This window comes from Copadichromis virginalis, linkage group LG1, assembly GCF_057382275.1.
Source record: "Copadichromis virginalis isolate Kocher_CV1m ecotype Utaka linkage group LG1, C_Virginalis_male_GT1.1, whole genome shotgun sequence".
Lineage (NCBI taxonomy): Eukaryota > Metazoa > Chordata > Actinopteri > Cichliformes > Cichlidae > Copadichromis > Copadichromis virginalis.
In genome coordinates, this window is record NC_140618.1 from 10,205,796 (window position 1) to 10,221,416 (window position 15,621).

The window sequence follows — 15,621 nt, forward strand, 5'->3', positions numbered from 1 at the left end:
ATGTCACATTCCAATTATCCATTTCTGTGGATATTGTATCCATTTTAGTCTGGTACTCACTCTGCCATTGACCATATCCATATCAATGTCAGCCTTTTTGGCCCACTTGTCCCAGAAATTAGGGTCATCCAGGGAGATGTCTGTACGGTTTCCAGATGCTACAAAACTGGCCTGAAAGCAGACATCAGAATCACATTAAGTTATAATCATATTTGTTTTTCCCCGTATCCCTGAGTCAGGAATGGGCACAGGTTGAGAATTTTAAATAGCCAGCGATATGCAATCTCCACACTCATGTACACAAAAGGCGATAAAGCTGATGTTAAATCATTTGTACTTAACGAGTTCTATTTATCAGATTTCTTGTTTTTTACCTTGGCAAAAGTGGATCCTCGTCCCTCAGACTCAATGGTAATGGTCTTTGTCCTGCGCTGCAGGATCTGGTCAATGTCCTCCTCACAGAATTTGGCCCCTTCATCCTCCTCATCCATGATTGCCCCGTAGGCCCCACGTCGCAACAGATCTTCAATCGCCTTTTTGGACAGCTGCTGCTGCACAGCCTGTAAGGTAAAGAAAAAAAAAAATCACATTAAAGTCATGAAACTATAACACTGTTATAATTACATGATAATAGACCTGAAGTCTACAAAATAGACTTCAGGTGTGAAATGGAACCACAGGAGGAATGGCACTACATAATGCATGAGTTGATCAAATCTCCAGTTGACAGAAATAGCACACTAAATGCAGGCACACAGATAGAGCGACAAAAAGCGTGCCGAATTATTAAAATCACAAAATTAGCAGCTATATATCCAACCCCGGCATTTGTTTAGTATGCAGATATGTTCAGTCAAACCAGATGTAGAAAACTGCTAATACATCCTCCTTACTGTTCATATAACTCCCAGGGGACACAAACTGCAGCTAAGCATCCACCTACACACCTCACAGTGTTGACACACTCCCTCACAAACAGATTAGACTAACAGGATCGGTTACACTTCAAGTGGAAATTTTAAGAGTGACCTTCACGTTTTAGTTTTTATTTTTTTGTTGGCTTGACAAGAAAAAATTGGCTTAGTGTCATTTCACATTTGCTACAGTGTCCTCCTAATGTAATTCAGTATCCCGGGTATGTATGTCAAAACTTTTATGTTACTGGAATGGCAGCTGAAAGAAATGCAGCATTGATCTCTTGTCTTTTATAAATGTAATAATTTTCAGGAGATCATTAACTTGTTTCATATCCAGCTTTTCAGAGTTTAAGATGGCAAAGCTGGAGAAGAGAGTGGACGGTGTACTGTTCGTTAACAATAAACAGAACACTTCGATCAAAAAACAAAAAACATGTTATTATAATTTATTTGCATCTCCCCATATGAGGCATTAGTCATTGGCGCTGGGGCTCGTGTAATTCTGCAAGATGGTTTCTAATTTACAAGATTTCAAGATTTAACTACTCATTTCTATTCCAGACCGTATGGACAATTCTCAAACTTACCCCTCCCCCAGTGCCTCCTCCCAGGCTGTTATCTCGGCCACTCATGCTCTGCAACACTGCTTTATCCAAACCCAACTTGAGGCTGGCGCGATCAAACATTTCTCGCTCATATGAGTTCCTGGTGATCAAACGGTACACCTTCACTGCCTTGTTCTGACCGATGCGATGGCAGCGAGCCTGGGCCTGTAAAGTATACAAAAACTGAGGAAACTGCACCGAGCATATAATTTGTTTTAATATCTACACATTGGTTTGACAGACTGCTCTTCTTAAATGACTCATTAAAATGAGATTCAACAAATAACATGTAAGTTGTTTGTGGAATGACTGAGCATTCACAACATGTACTTTTTACTAGACACAGTGTAATGCACTTCCCATGGTGGCTAGTTTTGCTGCCTATTAATTGCACGAGCAGATCTCAGATAACTGTTAGTATGCCACTTTCTCGAAACAGCAATAAAACAAAGTCTACAGCATTTCGCTGAACCCACTGCTGAGTCCTACCTGCAGGTCGTTTTGTGGGTTCCAGTCAGAGTCGAAGATGATGCAGGTGTCTGCTGCTGTGAGGTTGATTCCCAGCCCACCAGCTCTTGTACACAGAAGGAAAACAAAGCGATCTGAGTCAGGCTTACTGAAGCGGTCGATGGCAGCCTGTCGCAGATTTCCACGAACCCGTCCATCAATACGCTCGTACAGATACCTGCAACATAAATGAAATAAATATGATGAATGTTTGTACAATACCTTTTTAAATAGTTTATTCTGAGTTCTTGTACATGGGATCCAGGTATAGTGCTTATCTAATCAAACACCAAAATGTGGGCGTTATTCTTTGACAGCCATATTAATTTATCCATACTCAAAACAAGACCACAGTACTTATGGTCTTCACACTATCAAGTATTCTTGTTTTGTTTTGTATTCCCTTTTTCTTAACCCGAGAAATATAAAACTATTTCTACAAGAGGTGAGTATGCTCTTTCATCCTCGAGTCCACAATCATCCCCTCCTACAATCCTACCCCTTGCTCTTCCTGGGGTTATCCACTTCCACTCAAGAGAAACCTCAGAATCTCCCACTTGTCTAATATGATGGAGCCCTGAGGGCTTTTGTAACCTACTGCTGAACCCTGTCTGAGGTCTGTGTTGCACAGCACCTCACATGTTTACAATAGCTTGAGGTTTGTTCTAGCTTCTGGTGGGCAGCCAGCAGAAAGAAAGAAGAGAAAGAGAAAGGAAGAGCTAGAACAGGACAGTGAAGGGCTTTAGCTGGAACTTAGTTTGTACACATTAGCTTTATATCTTTGATGAAAGAGAAAAAAAAATAATTCACGTATACTGATTGAAATAGCTCCGTGTATTGCACTCTGAAATTTAAACCTAAAACCCTGTGATGGAACTGAGACATTATCAAGTTACAAATGCTAAAGAGAAGATTAAAATAGCAGGCTGTCGTGTAAAGTGCCTGGCAGTTTGGTGTGATAATTTGACATCTCTTTGAACATAAAGGAAATTAGAAATTTAAACAATGCAGGTAGAAAGGAACATTTAAAACTACTACTAAGTGTACAACTAAAACCTTGTTTGGTTGTGTACAACAGATATGGTGCTTCCTTACTATCAGACTGGATAGAACGAGGTCAAAGGTAAGCGAGTAAGGGTGATATCACATTTGAACTGCAGGACTACAGTTTGTCTAGTTACATCCTGTTACCTTCTCTGAATGAGGTAGTCTTCCAAGATGTCCAGACAGCGGACCATTTGGGAGAAGATGAGCACCTTGTGCCCTCCTGCCTTCATTTTAGGCAGCAATTTGTCAATGAGGACGAGCTTCCCAGCAGACTGCACCATAGCCTGTAGGTGAAAGTCTAGGGCAGTAGGGCTGTGCACTTCCCTGAAGTCTTCTAGGATCTTTTCCTCTGCTCCTGTCATAGCAAAGACATGGGCGCATTAAAAAAAAGTATTGTCAAAATTAATTATTTTATTTAAAGCCGGATTTCGATTCAATGACTGATATTTAAGAGCATAATTATATGAGAAACAATGGTACTTGTGTACCATAAAAAAGCAGATTACAGAAAGAAAGTAAATTGGCTAAATTTGGCTGTTAGCTCTAGAAGGTGAGAACAAAAGCTGTTAGTTTGCAGTTATTACAGAACTTCTTTATTTAAGCTTTCAGCGCTGTCCTACCTTTGATTAGGTAGGGGTGGTTGCAACACTTTCTTAGCTCCATCATAGTGTTGACCAGGTTGGGCATATTTGCCGGGCCAGCTCCTTTAGCCAGGAAAGAAAAATTCTTCTCTAGGATGGCACGGTAGTATTTCTTCTGAATGTTGGTGAGCTCAACTTCAATGATGGTTTCCTCTTTCGGAGCCAACTTCTTCTCCACATCTTCTTTCAAACGACGCAGCATCATAGGCTTCAGGATACCCTGAAGCTTTTGCACCTGTGGGTCACAGAGACAGTTTGAACTCACCTTTGGCAGCTGCTTCTATGCTGCACTTGTTTGGGGTCTAAAAATTGTATGTTTGAAAAGGATACAACTGTAGCTGTGTTGGGTTATAACGAACAGTATTATCCAAGTCATCAAATTTCCATTTTCAAATTTAGATTTATTGCATTTAATAAGTGTATTTTAAAAGTTACAGAGCAGCAAAAAATGAAGAAATTCAATTTCTGTTCCATATCATAGACAGACACGTATCATTACACATGGAAATGTGTATTTCACAAGTATAGCGGGTGATGCAAAGAACCACTAAAAGTAGATAACATACATTATGTAAATAATCACTGGCTAGAAGTGTAACTCGGTGTTAGCTCAGCAGTTGACTGCAAAATTATTTTCATTTCCAGCTACTGTTAAGAAATGCCACAGTGGGGAAACTATTTGCATCATTTGGTGTTAAGCGCAACCATAGTAACACATACAATTTCACTCTTAAAGCAGAAGTCGCTGAAGAGTAAAGCTGATCCAAGCACAGTATTTTATATTACAGAGTCACCTTCTACATATTATCATTATTATTGTAGCTTGCCAAAGAGGTATAATCTAGGCCATCTCATATGTATGTCTAGTAATTTTTCCTTCATCTTATGAAGACCTACATCTCACAAATCATGAATTTGTGCTGTAGTGCAGCATCACGGTGTAGATACTATTACACTCCAAGGACTGGGCCAGCTTTACAAAGTGCTTTTTTTATTACACACCCTGTGCAGGACTTCATTTAATATCAGTTATGCTGTGTGGAGAAAATAAGTCTCCTAACAGCACCAGCAGCTTTTACTATGAAAAGAATTACACATTTCTAAATTTAGTTCCATGTGTTGAACACTGGCTGCTCCACACTTCCACACTCCTGACATTGAGATGTTTTCAGCAGCCTTCCATTGAACACCTCTTTGGTAACACTGACTAAAAATGAAATGCCAAACAGCAGTATGTAGCAGGAAATGCGAAACTGTCACATAGTCCAGCACTGAGCAGTGCAATACCTGTTATCAATTGTTATTATTCATCATGTGTTGGATGTGTGCGTTTTATGACTGTGCCCTAGTTAGAATAGGCTCCAGTTCAACAGTATCTTCACTGATGAGCAGTGTGTTTGAAATTTGGCTGCCCATTCATAAAAAAATACTGAAACCAACACTGAAAAGAAAGATCTCTTTTAGATTCTGCAAATATTAAGGTGCTGTGTGGAGCCATAAAAGCACAACAACACAACACACATTGATGCAGTTTTTCTCTAAGGTGTATTTTTGTCATGGAGAATAAAACTCTTGAGACAGAATGTGCACATATCTAAGCTCACCTGCTCTTCAGTCTTAAGGTCTCCAAACTCCTGCATGAAGGTGTTTTCAGAAGGGAAGCGTGCCGGCTCCAGAAAGTGAAGCAGGCTGAAGAGCTCTTCCACTGTATTCTGGAGAGGAGTACCTGTCAGCAGGACCTTGTGTTCCTTGAAGAGGACAAGAGTTTAAATGTAAAGTGAAAATTGCTTCAATTGGCATTTCTGAATAAAATTCGGACAATGTGTAATAATTTTCTCTAAGCTCATGATTTATCTACCAGGTTCATGAGCTTGAATCCCTCTAGCAGCTTGCAGTTCTTGTTCTTGAGACGATGGGCCTCATCAATAATAACGCAGCGCCACTCTATGGCATTGAGTTCGGGACAGCCTCCAAGAATCATCTCAAATGTGGTAATAACAGCCTGAAACCTGTAGGCACCACGTATGATACGACCCTGAAGACAAAAAGGGGAGAAGTGTACATATTTCATCCGTTTAGTTAAAATATCGTATTTTATTAGCTGAAGTATGCTCAATGTGTTATGTGATTAAAACAATGTTGTTTTCTATTTACACAAGCACTGAATCTGAAAAAAAATGTACTGGAAAAAGTGCTATAAACAGATGCACATGAAAGGTACATAGTTCTTCTGACAAAGCTTGTCCTTTTCTGTGTTGACATTAGAAACCTACATATTTGCAACCTTTTTAGCTGTTGACAGCAAACACAGGGTTTCCTTTATTTAGACTTCTCAAACATCAAAAAACATACATTATGGTTAGGAGGCTATCTACAGCATATCCAGTACACAAGCACCTGCCAGTGAGTATTTATTATTTGTTTATTTGTTTGTTTGTCTGGGGAAGCGTTGCTTTCCCCCGCCCCTCCATTTGTATCCATTGCCTTGACAACAGTCCTCAAGGGATACTCAGTTATCCAGTAACCCCCTCCCACAGCCAGCCAGCCAACAGGCTGCTGTTGAGGAGTCAGCCACTCTGATATGCCTGAGCAGCGATGACAGAGATCTCCCCGTGGGGGCTGCTATGACATCACAGGCTGCCTGGGAGACAGGCTGGTGGCGGCTCCACTCTGTTCTCCTCTCGCCTTAGATTCCTCCTACGGTTCGTCAGAATACTAAAAGGTCCTAACTGCCTGCTGTGACACATCACATGGCCTGCCAACCACATAAAGCTTCTGTTCAAGGCTCACTAACTACCTAGCAGCCTACATATTGTCAGGCACGGGCCCTATTTGGATTCTTGCTATATGCATATCTTAGTATTATAAACCAGATATTTGTTGAAACGCTATCTCTCTCTGAGCAAACCCAAGCTGTTTATAGATTTATATTTTATACAGGCTGACAAAAATCAATACAGCTACAAAGTGATACCTTTTCAAGCGATTCTGAACACAGCCTTGACACAAACCTTACAAACAACTTGCACCAAGCACAGAAATCCACTGTGCTTGAACTGTTGTTTGTTCCTGTCTTACAGCAGATGAGTTTTCCTTGAAAAACATGATGTTAAATGAGGTTGCTGCACTAGCTATAGGACTGTAAAGGGTAACTGGCGTTTGTGTTGCACACACAATCACGGTTTTCCTGGCTTTTCAATATCCGACTCCTATTGTTATAAGAAGGCCTCCTGCTTTGAAACCTATCATTACACTACTCATAGGATTTCATGTTACTGACACAGTGCTGCTGTTTTTTAAAAAGCACTGTGATTACTTTAATCTAAGTGAATCACAGCCTTTCACTCTTAAAAGGTAAGCACAGCAGAATTGAGTTCTGCTTGCCTGTTTTTAAAAAGGAAAAATTAGGTATATATATTAAAATGAACTAAAAGACCTCCAAATCCTTACATTTCTCTATGTGGTTGGTAAGAGAAACAAGCTGGGAGTACCCCTGTGCATCCAGAGCTGATTCCTTTATAGGTCCTTAAGTCTTCTCATAGCCAAAAACAGCCAGCGTGGTGATATACAATCATATTACGGTACCTACTACACATTGGCCAAAACTATATGAAAGGATGCAAGTAATACATAGCACATTTCAGCTTCTTAAAGGGCTCCTTTCTATATTATTCTCTTGATTGTGTGACAGAATAACACTGGTACTTGTAAAATAAGAACTACTGTACTCAAGAGCAATAATTGTGAATTCTTGTGTTGAATCTGCTGTACTCATTTTAAAATGTATTATTTTCTGCACTTGATATATTCATTTACCTGTGCATCCCTGAAATACATCTCATACTGCTGGAGCATCTGCCTGCTGACCATGCTTCCATGGTAAACGATGACATTGAGGTGGGTCCAGGTACGGAACTCCCGCTCCCAGTTGGTGATGGTGGAGAGTGGGGCAATTATGAGAAAGGGCGCTTGGATTCCAACGCGATGGATTTCTTCTAGGAAAGTGATGGACTGTATTGTTTTCCCTAGGCCCATCTCATCTGCCAGGATGCAGTTCCGTCTTAGAAAAGAAAACACAGTGGATTTAGGACAAAAAGAAAGCAGGAGAAAATAAATTCCTTGCTTTGTACAAAAAGTAAAGTAGGTGTGTGGGGGGGTGCAAATGTTTTGAATCTAAGTACTGTATGCAATTTTATCACAAACACAGCATGGTGTATATTATGAGAAATTCTTCTCTTCTAACAATATACAAAATGTGTACAGATGGCCAGGGGAATAGGTGAAAAGAGGAAGAGCAAGAAAATGAAAGGAAAATGCAGAACTCCGGTGACAATAAAAACCAAACAAAAAACAGTGAAAACAAGATAATCAGCAGTAATAATAGTCCCAAGATATCATACAGCACACAATGGTAAATGCAACTGCCTCTGCTGCGTGGTGTACTCCAGCTAACCATTTATTCAGCTGTCCAGTGGGTGGGGGTATTATGTCTTGATGCTAATTGCAACGTGCAGATATTCCCACTGGCCTCTTAAGCAGCTCTCTACTTTTGATGAATCTCTCTGCGTAGGCATACACAAACTCCTGCATGCTCACACATAACAAAACCAATTCCCAGGGTTAATGCAAGCGCACTGACACTGTGTTCAGCAGATGTACTGTGCAGCACATCTTTTGAGATTGTAGGCGAAGAAAAGCAAATGTCGCAACAGTATGCACCTTGACAGGAAATTTGACTACCCTCACAGGCCTAAACAAATAATGTGAATACAGAAAAACACAAGATGGTCCCACACACGCAGGATTCAAAGCAAGATAAATCATTCATTATTTATTATCTGCAATGCCAATACACCCAAAAGACCTCTTCTTGAAACACAAAATGTATGTAAAATAAATCAAATATACTACAGTATCCTGAACTGATGGACGTTTCTGTTATTAATCCAATTTGCACTGATACAAATAGAGCAAAGAAAACAACAAACAAACCTCTTTGTACAACGCTAAACAGATTAGCAACACTACATATTATCCCCAAAAGAGACCACAGAATTGGATAAGCACATCTCTGAAGTATAAAAAACAAAATATTATTACCTTTATGAAATTAGGGCACATTACATAACCACTGCAATTTGTGATGTGTATGAAATTATATGCCTTTATTTTTATAAAACAATGGTTCCATAATTAAATTTGATCTCACTTAAATTAAAAAGAAGCGTGTGTGGGGGGCTCTGTGCAACGCGTCATACAGTTGACTGCTTTTGGTTTGAATCATATCTATGAAATAGACTCCAATTTGTTCATGTAAATGGAGAGTCCTCTTCAAACATCATAGGTTAATTATGGAGTTCCACAGAGTCACGTGCTAGGGTCAATTCCTTTTACATTATATATGCTTCCCTTAGGCAATATCATGTATCATAGCATACATTTTTATTGCTTTGCAGGTAATACCCAACATTATCCATTAAGCAAGATAGCACACACCAATTAGTTAAACTGCAGGAATGCCTTAAAGACTTAAAGACCTGGATGATTTTCAAATTTTCTGCTTCTAAATTCAGATAAAACTGAGGTTATTGTACTCGCCCCAAAAATCTTAGAAACGTGTTATCTAACCAAATGCTTACTCTGGATGTCATTACCTTGGCCTCCAGTAACACTGTGAAGAATCTTGGAGCCATTTTTGACCATTTAATGTGCATAACAAACAATACGTAGGAGTACTTTATTATATTTGTGCACTCTCTCTAAAATTGGAAATACCCTGTTTCAGAGTGATGCTGAAAAACTAGTTCATGCATTTATTACTTCTAGACTGGACTATTGTAATTCAGTATTAGTAGGCCCTCCTAAAACTCCTTGAAAAGCCTTCAGCTGATCCAAAATGCTACAGCAAGAATATTAACAGGGACTTGGAAAAGAGAGCATATTTCGCTCATGTTGGCTTGGATCTTGTTAAATCATGTCAAATCTTATCAAACAGGTTTCTTTAACACGGCAATGACTTCAATGGAATGAAATGCTCTCCAGGTTTTCTATTGGGCTGTGATATTGCAACCCAATAGAGCATCTCTGGGGTGTGGCTGAGTGGGAGATTAACATCATGGATATCCAGCTGACAACTACAAAAACTACATGATGGCATAATTTCTGTACTGTGATACCAGTTAAAAGCTATTTGGGTTTTTCACAATAGCTGCAGATTTTTTACAGGTATGCATACTCACAGTGCTTAAAACTAACCTGTTGTACCAGTTGAAAAGAAGCCAGTTGACTCCTTCTAGCTGGTAGTCCCTGAGGCTGTTGCCATTCCTGTATTGCCTCGATTGTTCCCTCTTCTTCCACAGATTGGCAGGAGGACGCTCCTAAGTGACATATATGGCAGATTGGAAGTTAACTTTACATTTTTGATGAACACTTTTCCATAGAACGTAAATATTACAAATGCATGACACAATTTCTTATACATAATGTTAGCATTATGACCGTACAATTGACTGGCACCCCATCCAGGGTGTACTATAGCCGAGATAGGCTAAAGGATCTGTAACTTATACAATAGTAAATTGGATGTGGAGCTAGCATTAGTGTTCATAAGCAAAATGTTGGTTATTCAAGCAAACTGGAGAATGACAATGGTTTAGAATATATAAAAAATAAGGAAATCCAGCAGTGTGACATACATGCAATATAAAAACAAAATCTCCAGCACGCCAACCTTTCTGCATCTGCAAACCTATATGGTAACATTGCACGCAAAAAGATATACACACAGGTGTAGAGGTGTAAAAACTGACCTATTGTTACAACCACAGGTATGCAAAGTGTGAACTATTGTAGTGGACAGGGAAATAAAAGACGAAAGATAACCTGAAACAAAAACTGTCAGTCTTCATAGTACAAGTTACACGACTGATCTCTGTGTAGTCTAGTTATAAATACAACAGTTTGTTTCTCAATAAAGGGGAACTATAGAGTATGATAAAAAACAAAAACAAAAAAACATTGTTCTCTTTGAAGATTCGTCTATTTCGTTTCTCCTAATTTTGACTTCCGTCTGTTCAGTACGTCTTGTGAATCTTCAATAGAAAATGTTTTCCTAGTTTTACCTTTCCAATAAAAACATCATTCACTGATGTTGAAGTGACTGACAGCAGGGGTTTGTCTTTCAAGCTCGCTCATACCCCTGTGTGAGTGTTGTCTTATTTAGATCACTGTAATATGTGTGTACACGCACATGCGCAAGAGTGATAAAGAAACATGGAAATACAGCGATAACTGAAGAAGGCTGGCAGGCACAACTTACCACCCTGCGTGAGTCTGGCTTGGCTGCCTGCAGCTGCTCAAACTCCTCAATCTTGCTCTGATCTACATCGTCCTTCAGCTCCCAGGTGCTGTCTTCATAAGGCAGAGAGCACCACTTCACCAGGTAGTACACCACTTCCTGTAACAAGCAGAGGAGGATTAGCACTGAAAAAGACTAGAGTGAGGCCAAGCTTTGCTTTTACAATATTAACAAAGGCTGCAAGGAAGCCCATTAGGATGGCCTTGGGCATTTCTGAGATACAAAGACATTGCTAGAGTGGAGAATCTTTTGAAAGGAACAAAACCAAGAAAACCGTTCAGGAACTTACACAAATACAGAACTCACGTATGTGATGAAATGAAAAAGGATTCGCTTACCTCTCTTGTATCTTTGTCCTCGCAATATGACACCTCCAGCACTCTATCTACTTCTACATAGTCAGGGTTAAATGGCTCCTCTTCCATCTGAGCGAGACAGAAGGAAAACACAAAAGGAAATGAAAAAGATTAAATAAAGGGAATAAACCAAAGTGCCCACTCACCATCTGGAAACTGAGATAAACATTATATTGTATCAAATGAGTGAGTAAAGAGACTCAAATATATGCACGCAGATGTGTACTGAACGTGCAGTTGCATCCTAAAAGACACACCAAATTGTGGAGACACGCACACCCACTTATAGAAATGTCCTCGACAAAAAGACCCCCCCCCCCAAAAATAAATAAAAATAAATAAATAATAACCAAATATTTGTGTCGACACGGGTAGTACAGTACGTCCCCAGACACAAACCAGTCGCACATCCTTACATCTGCAAAGAAGAGTGCCCTCTGTGCCTGTTTCATCTTGAAGCGTTTGATCTTCTGCTGAATCCTCTTGTCCTTCTCCAGCTGCTGTTCTGTGGCCCACTCACAGTGTAGGTAGGAGCTGACACACACACACACACACACACACACACACACACACACACACACACACACACACAAGATCAGTAAGGTAAGGGACTCTTGCAATCACCTAAACAGCATCTGGGGGAATTGCTGAGGCCAGCAGGTGTGATCACAGATTGCAGATGTGGTCACAGTATCCACTGGCATGCTGTTCTCAGTCATATTTGTTTAGAAATATTAAAGTGTTTTCACATTCATATTTCCATCCTCGTTATCATTTGGCTGTGAAATGATGGATGTGATCTGGCTGATGACAGATTATCTGCCACACACAAAAAAAAATTCTGGGAAGCTGAGTATGACACTTAAATCTTAATTTCCAAAACATTAAAACTGATAATTTGGTGTGTGAATACGCTAGAATTTGTATTCTTCTTTATTAACAGAAAAAACAGTCATCATAACATTGAGGACACGACAATACTAAAAGTTGTCCCATGCATGCCTGTGATGTACTGACATTTGAAATGTCAAAAGTTCTTAATTACATCCTCTAGCTTTCATGTTGCCTCTGTCTCTATAGATATATCTATAGACAAAAACATATTTGCCACTAACCACCCAGAAACTACATATGAATAACTTACTAGTTTTTGTATTTTACAAAAAACTCTTCCACCTCAATGACCACTCCTGGAGAGACCTAAAGAAAAAGAATGCAAAAACATAACAATGAGAAGCAATGCTTTCATTTAGTTTTAGTGCTATAATAAGGGGGAAAAAAAACATAATACAACTCAATACATAGTCCCAAAAATCTATTAAGCTAAAAATTTGCAAGAGAAGCTTTTATCACAACTGTGCAATGGTTAAAAAATAAGGCAAAACAACAAATTAAATATTTACCTCCTTCTTAGCAATACGAGAAGACATGATTTTGTCAACAACAGCAGCATCCTCTTCACTGGGATTCTCCTAGAGAGAACATGATATGGTTAATGTCAACTGATAAATTCATAACAGTCACCCCAGAGCATTAAGTTGCATAAATGTCTTCATAATATGATAACAAAAACAAACACCAGATGCTCTCTTACGCTTTACACATCATAAATTCCTTTGTCAAATTTGTGATTCTGCATTACATAAAAATATCCCAGAACTGAAAAAAAACAGTTTTAGACAACAGAAATTAGAGGACAACTAATTTTATTTTTAAGCATTAAAATGTTTCTGTGGCCCTTTCTGACTTCTGTGCTGTTGCATCTAAATCATAAAAAAAGGACAGTGAATATTATCCTTCTTCTTTTTAAAAGCCTTACTGCAGGGGTCCTGGTTTGTACGTCACAGTGTGTTGTTGAAAAGAACAGGCTATTCAGCAGAGCAAGCAGTCCTATTGTTTTTTGTTTCGTTTTGTTTTTTTACTGAGTGTGTTTGTGTTCTTTTATGGTACAAAAATAAGATCTTCCCAACAATGTTTATGTGCATTATTTCCACAAACAATTCTATTTCTTTTCAAGTCAAAACTCTTAATACATGTGAAAAAGAGAGACAAGACCAAAGTGGAGAGGTTTGGTCATAGACCAAAGCACCATGGTTGACAAAAATCAAACAGCATATCAGCACAAACACCTCATACCAACTGTTAAGAGCAAGTTGGAGGGACAATTATTTGGGCTTGTTTTAAGGCCACAGGACATGAGCACCATGCAGTCACCAAGTCGACCACAAACTCCCCTGTATACCAAAGTATTCTAGTGCCAAATGTTAGACCATCTGCCCAACAGTTAAAATCTTGGTCTAAAATGGGTCATTGGACCATGATCCCAAACACACCAGCAACTTTACAATAGAGTAACTGGAAAAGAACCAAGTTGTTGCAGTTGCTCAGTACAGACTTTAACCCAATTCAAATACTGTGGCGGGACCTTAAGATAGCTGTGCATAAACAAATTCCCACAAACCTGATAAAACCATGCAGAAAATAAGTTACTTCAAGTTATTGCTGCTAAAGATGGTTCTACCAGCTAGTCAATCATAGGGTGTACTGTATCTTTTTCACAAATGCAACATCCACTGATTCCAGTTAATACACTGAAGCTCTATTTTCCCATTTATGTTATAACTGAAACAACTGAAATTAAACGTGTTTCCCACAGAGTTATATGCAGAATTACTTACTACAAATAGCTGAAGAGCGGGTTCCTTGGATGCTGCAGTATTGGTTTTCTTGGCTTTGACAATAACCTTGACTTCTTCATCTGACAACCTGGTCTCCAGCTCTTCAGCATACTTCTTCCTCTTCACCTGTCGATTAGACCGCCTCTTCTAAAAAATTATAAGATATAAGCCAAAAAAAGGAGTAAGAAGCACATTTACACAAAAGACAAAACAAAGTAATCTCAAATACTTCATTAATCAATTTTGAAACTGCAAAATAAAATTGGTAATTAATGACTGCTTCACATGAAAATTTCCCATATGGCTCTAAGACTGAAGATTTGATCAAGACTGAGCAGATGTTTTCTAACAGAATCTTGAGCATGGACTCATTTCATTCTTAACTAGTGTGCCTGTTACAAACCAAAGCAACAATGTAACTACATCACATAGGTCGCCAAAGCAAGGTAATAAACTTAGCTAAAGAAAACACAAAGAAAAAAAACGCTATATGATCAGGTTCATGATTGACGTATTATCAAGGCTCAGAGTGTCCTAGGGCTGTTCGATGTATATATATCGGATGACGATATAAAAACGTCTATCGTTTCATTTTACGTTATCGTTTGTTTCGTGGTGTCGCAAAATAAACTGTTTACGGCAATATTTTTTCATCGTTTTGATGGTCACTGTAGTGGCTATATTAATTACTTAAAGTTCTCTCTTTCTCTTATATTTTATATAACCACACTATGGACGGACAAGTGCCTGTTTTTATGCATTGTGGTTAGCAACAACAACGGTAACAGCATCGTGTGTCCGCTTGTTTATGTTCCACATAAACCTTTCACAATAAAGCTCAAGATCCTGTTGAGACTTTTCAAAATAAACTGAATCACGTGAAAGAGCAGATTATTTACGGATGAAAATTTAAAAAAGAGCCGCCAGGTGCTAAAAAAATAAACCTTAGACTCAAACGTTAGAACGCCGTGTAATAAATACAAAGAAAACGGCGGCCTTTACAACTTATGTGTAAAAATGTATAGTTTCATGCATCGGTTAAAACACTCGACTCCAGCTACATGACGCGCAGCTGGAAACACTTCCTGCAAGACGAGCTGCCCGAGATTCACAGAAAATGTTAAATTTTTGTGATTTATATATCGTTATCAGGACGATAGATTTCTTATATCGGGATATGATATTTTGGTCATATCGTACAGCCCTAGAGTGTCCCACTGCTTAGTTAAGGCAAATTACACATGCATTTACGCTTAGTGTGATTTAAACAGACAGCAACAAAATCTACAAACTATTTTAAAGTTGTGACTAATGAGCATGCTTTTACTCATATAAATCCCTGCCAGTACTTCCAACATTTTATTATTAGAATTTAGAATAAGATTAGAAAAGCATTAGGCTAACAATCAGGTCTACTGTCAAATATATTTTCTTTAATATTCTATGATCACAGATGTTATCCTTCTTCTTGCTGGTTGAAAACACAAATGGCAAAAGCTAGGGCTGTGCGATA

General features: G+C 38.8%; 1 protein-coding gene across 4 annotated transcripts in view; it reads right to left on the reverse strand.

Annotated features, from left to right (window-relative positions):
• The window catches only part of chd9 (chromodomain helicase DNA binding protein 9), a 72,498-nt gene that overhangs the window by 15,856 nt on the left and 41,021 nt on the right, over positions 1-15,621 (reverse strand). For all 4 annotated transcript variants that reach the window (XM_085449372.1, XM_085449303.1, XM_085449497.1 and 1 more), the window contains 16 exons: positions 14,109-14,255; positions 12,834-12,902; positions 12,575-12,630; positions 11,847-11,964; positions 11,413-11,499; positions 11,036-11,173; positions 9,973-10,094; positions 7,534-7,777; positions 5,576-5,752; positions 5,322-5,465; positions 3,697-3,952; positions 3,221-3,431; positions 2,012-2,207; positions 1,505-1,687; positions 375-560; positions 61-171 (listed from right to left, as the gene is read on the reverse strand). In XM_085449372.1, coding sequence (XP_085305498.1) covers positions 61-171; positions 375-560; positions 1,505-1,687; positions 2,012-2,207; positions 3,221-3,431; positions 3,697-3,952; positions 5,322-5,465; positions 5,576-5,752; positions 7,534-7,777; positions 9,973-10,094; positions 11,036-11,173; positions 11,413-11,499; positions 11,847-11,964; positions 12,575-12,630; positions 12,834-12,902; positions 14,109-14,255 — 2,445 coding nt within the window. The remainder of the gene's footprint in view (positions 1-60; positions 172-374; positions 561-1,504; positions 1,688-2,011; positions 2,208-3,220; positions 3,432-3,696; positions 3,953-5,321; positions 5,466-5,575; positions 5,753-7,533; positions 7,778-9,972; positions 10,095-11,035; positions 11,174-11,412; positions 11,500-11,846; positions 11,965-12,574; positions 12,631-12,833; positions 12,903-14,108; positions 14,256-15,621) is intronic.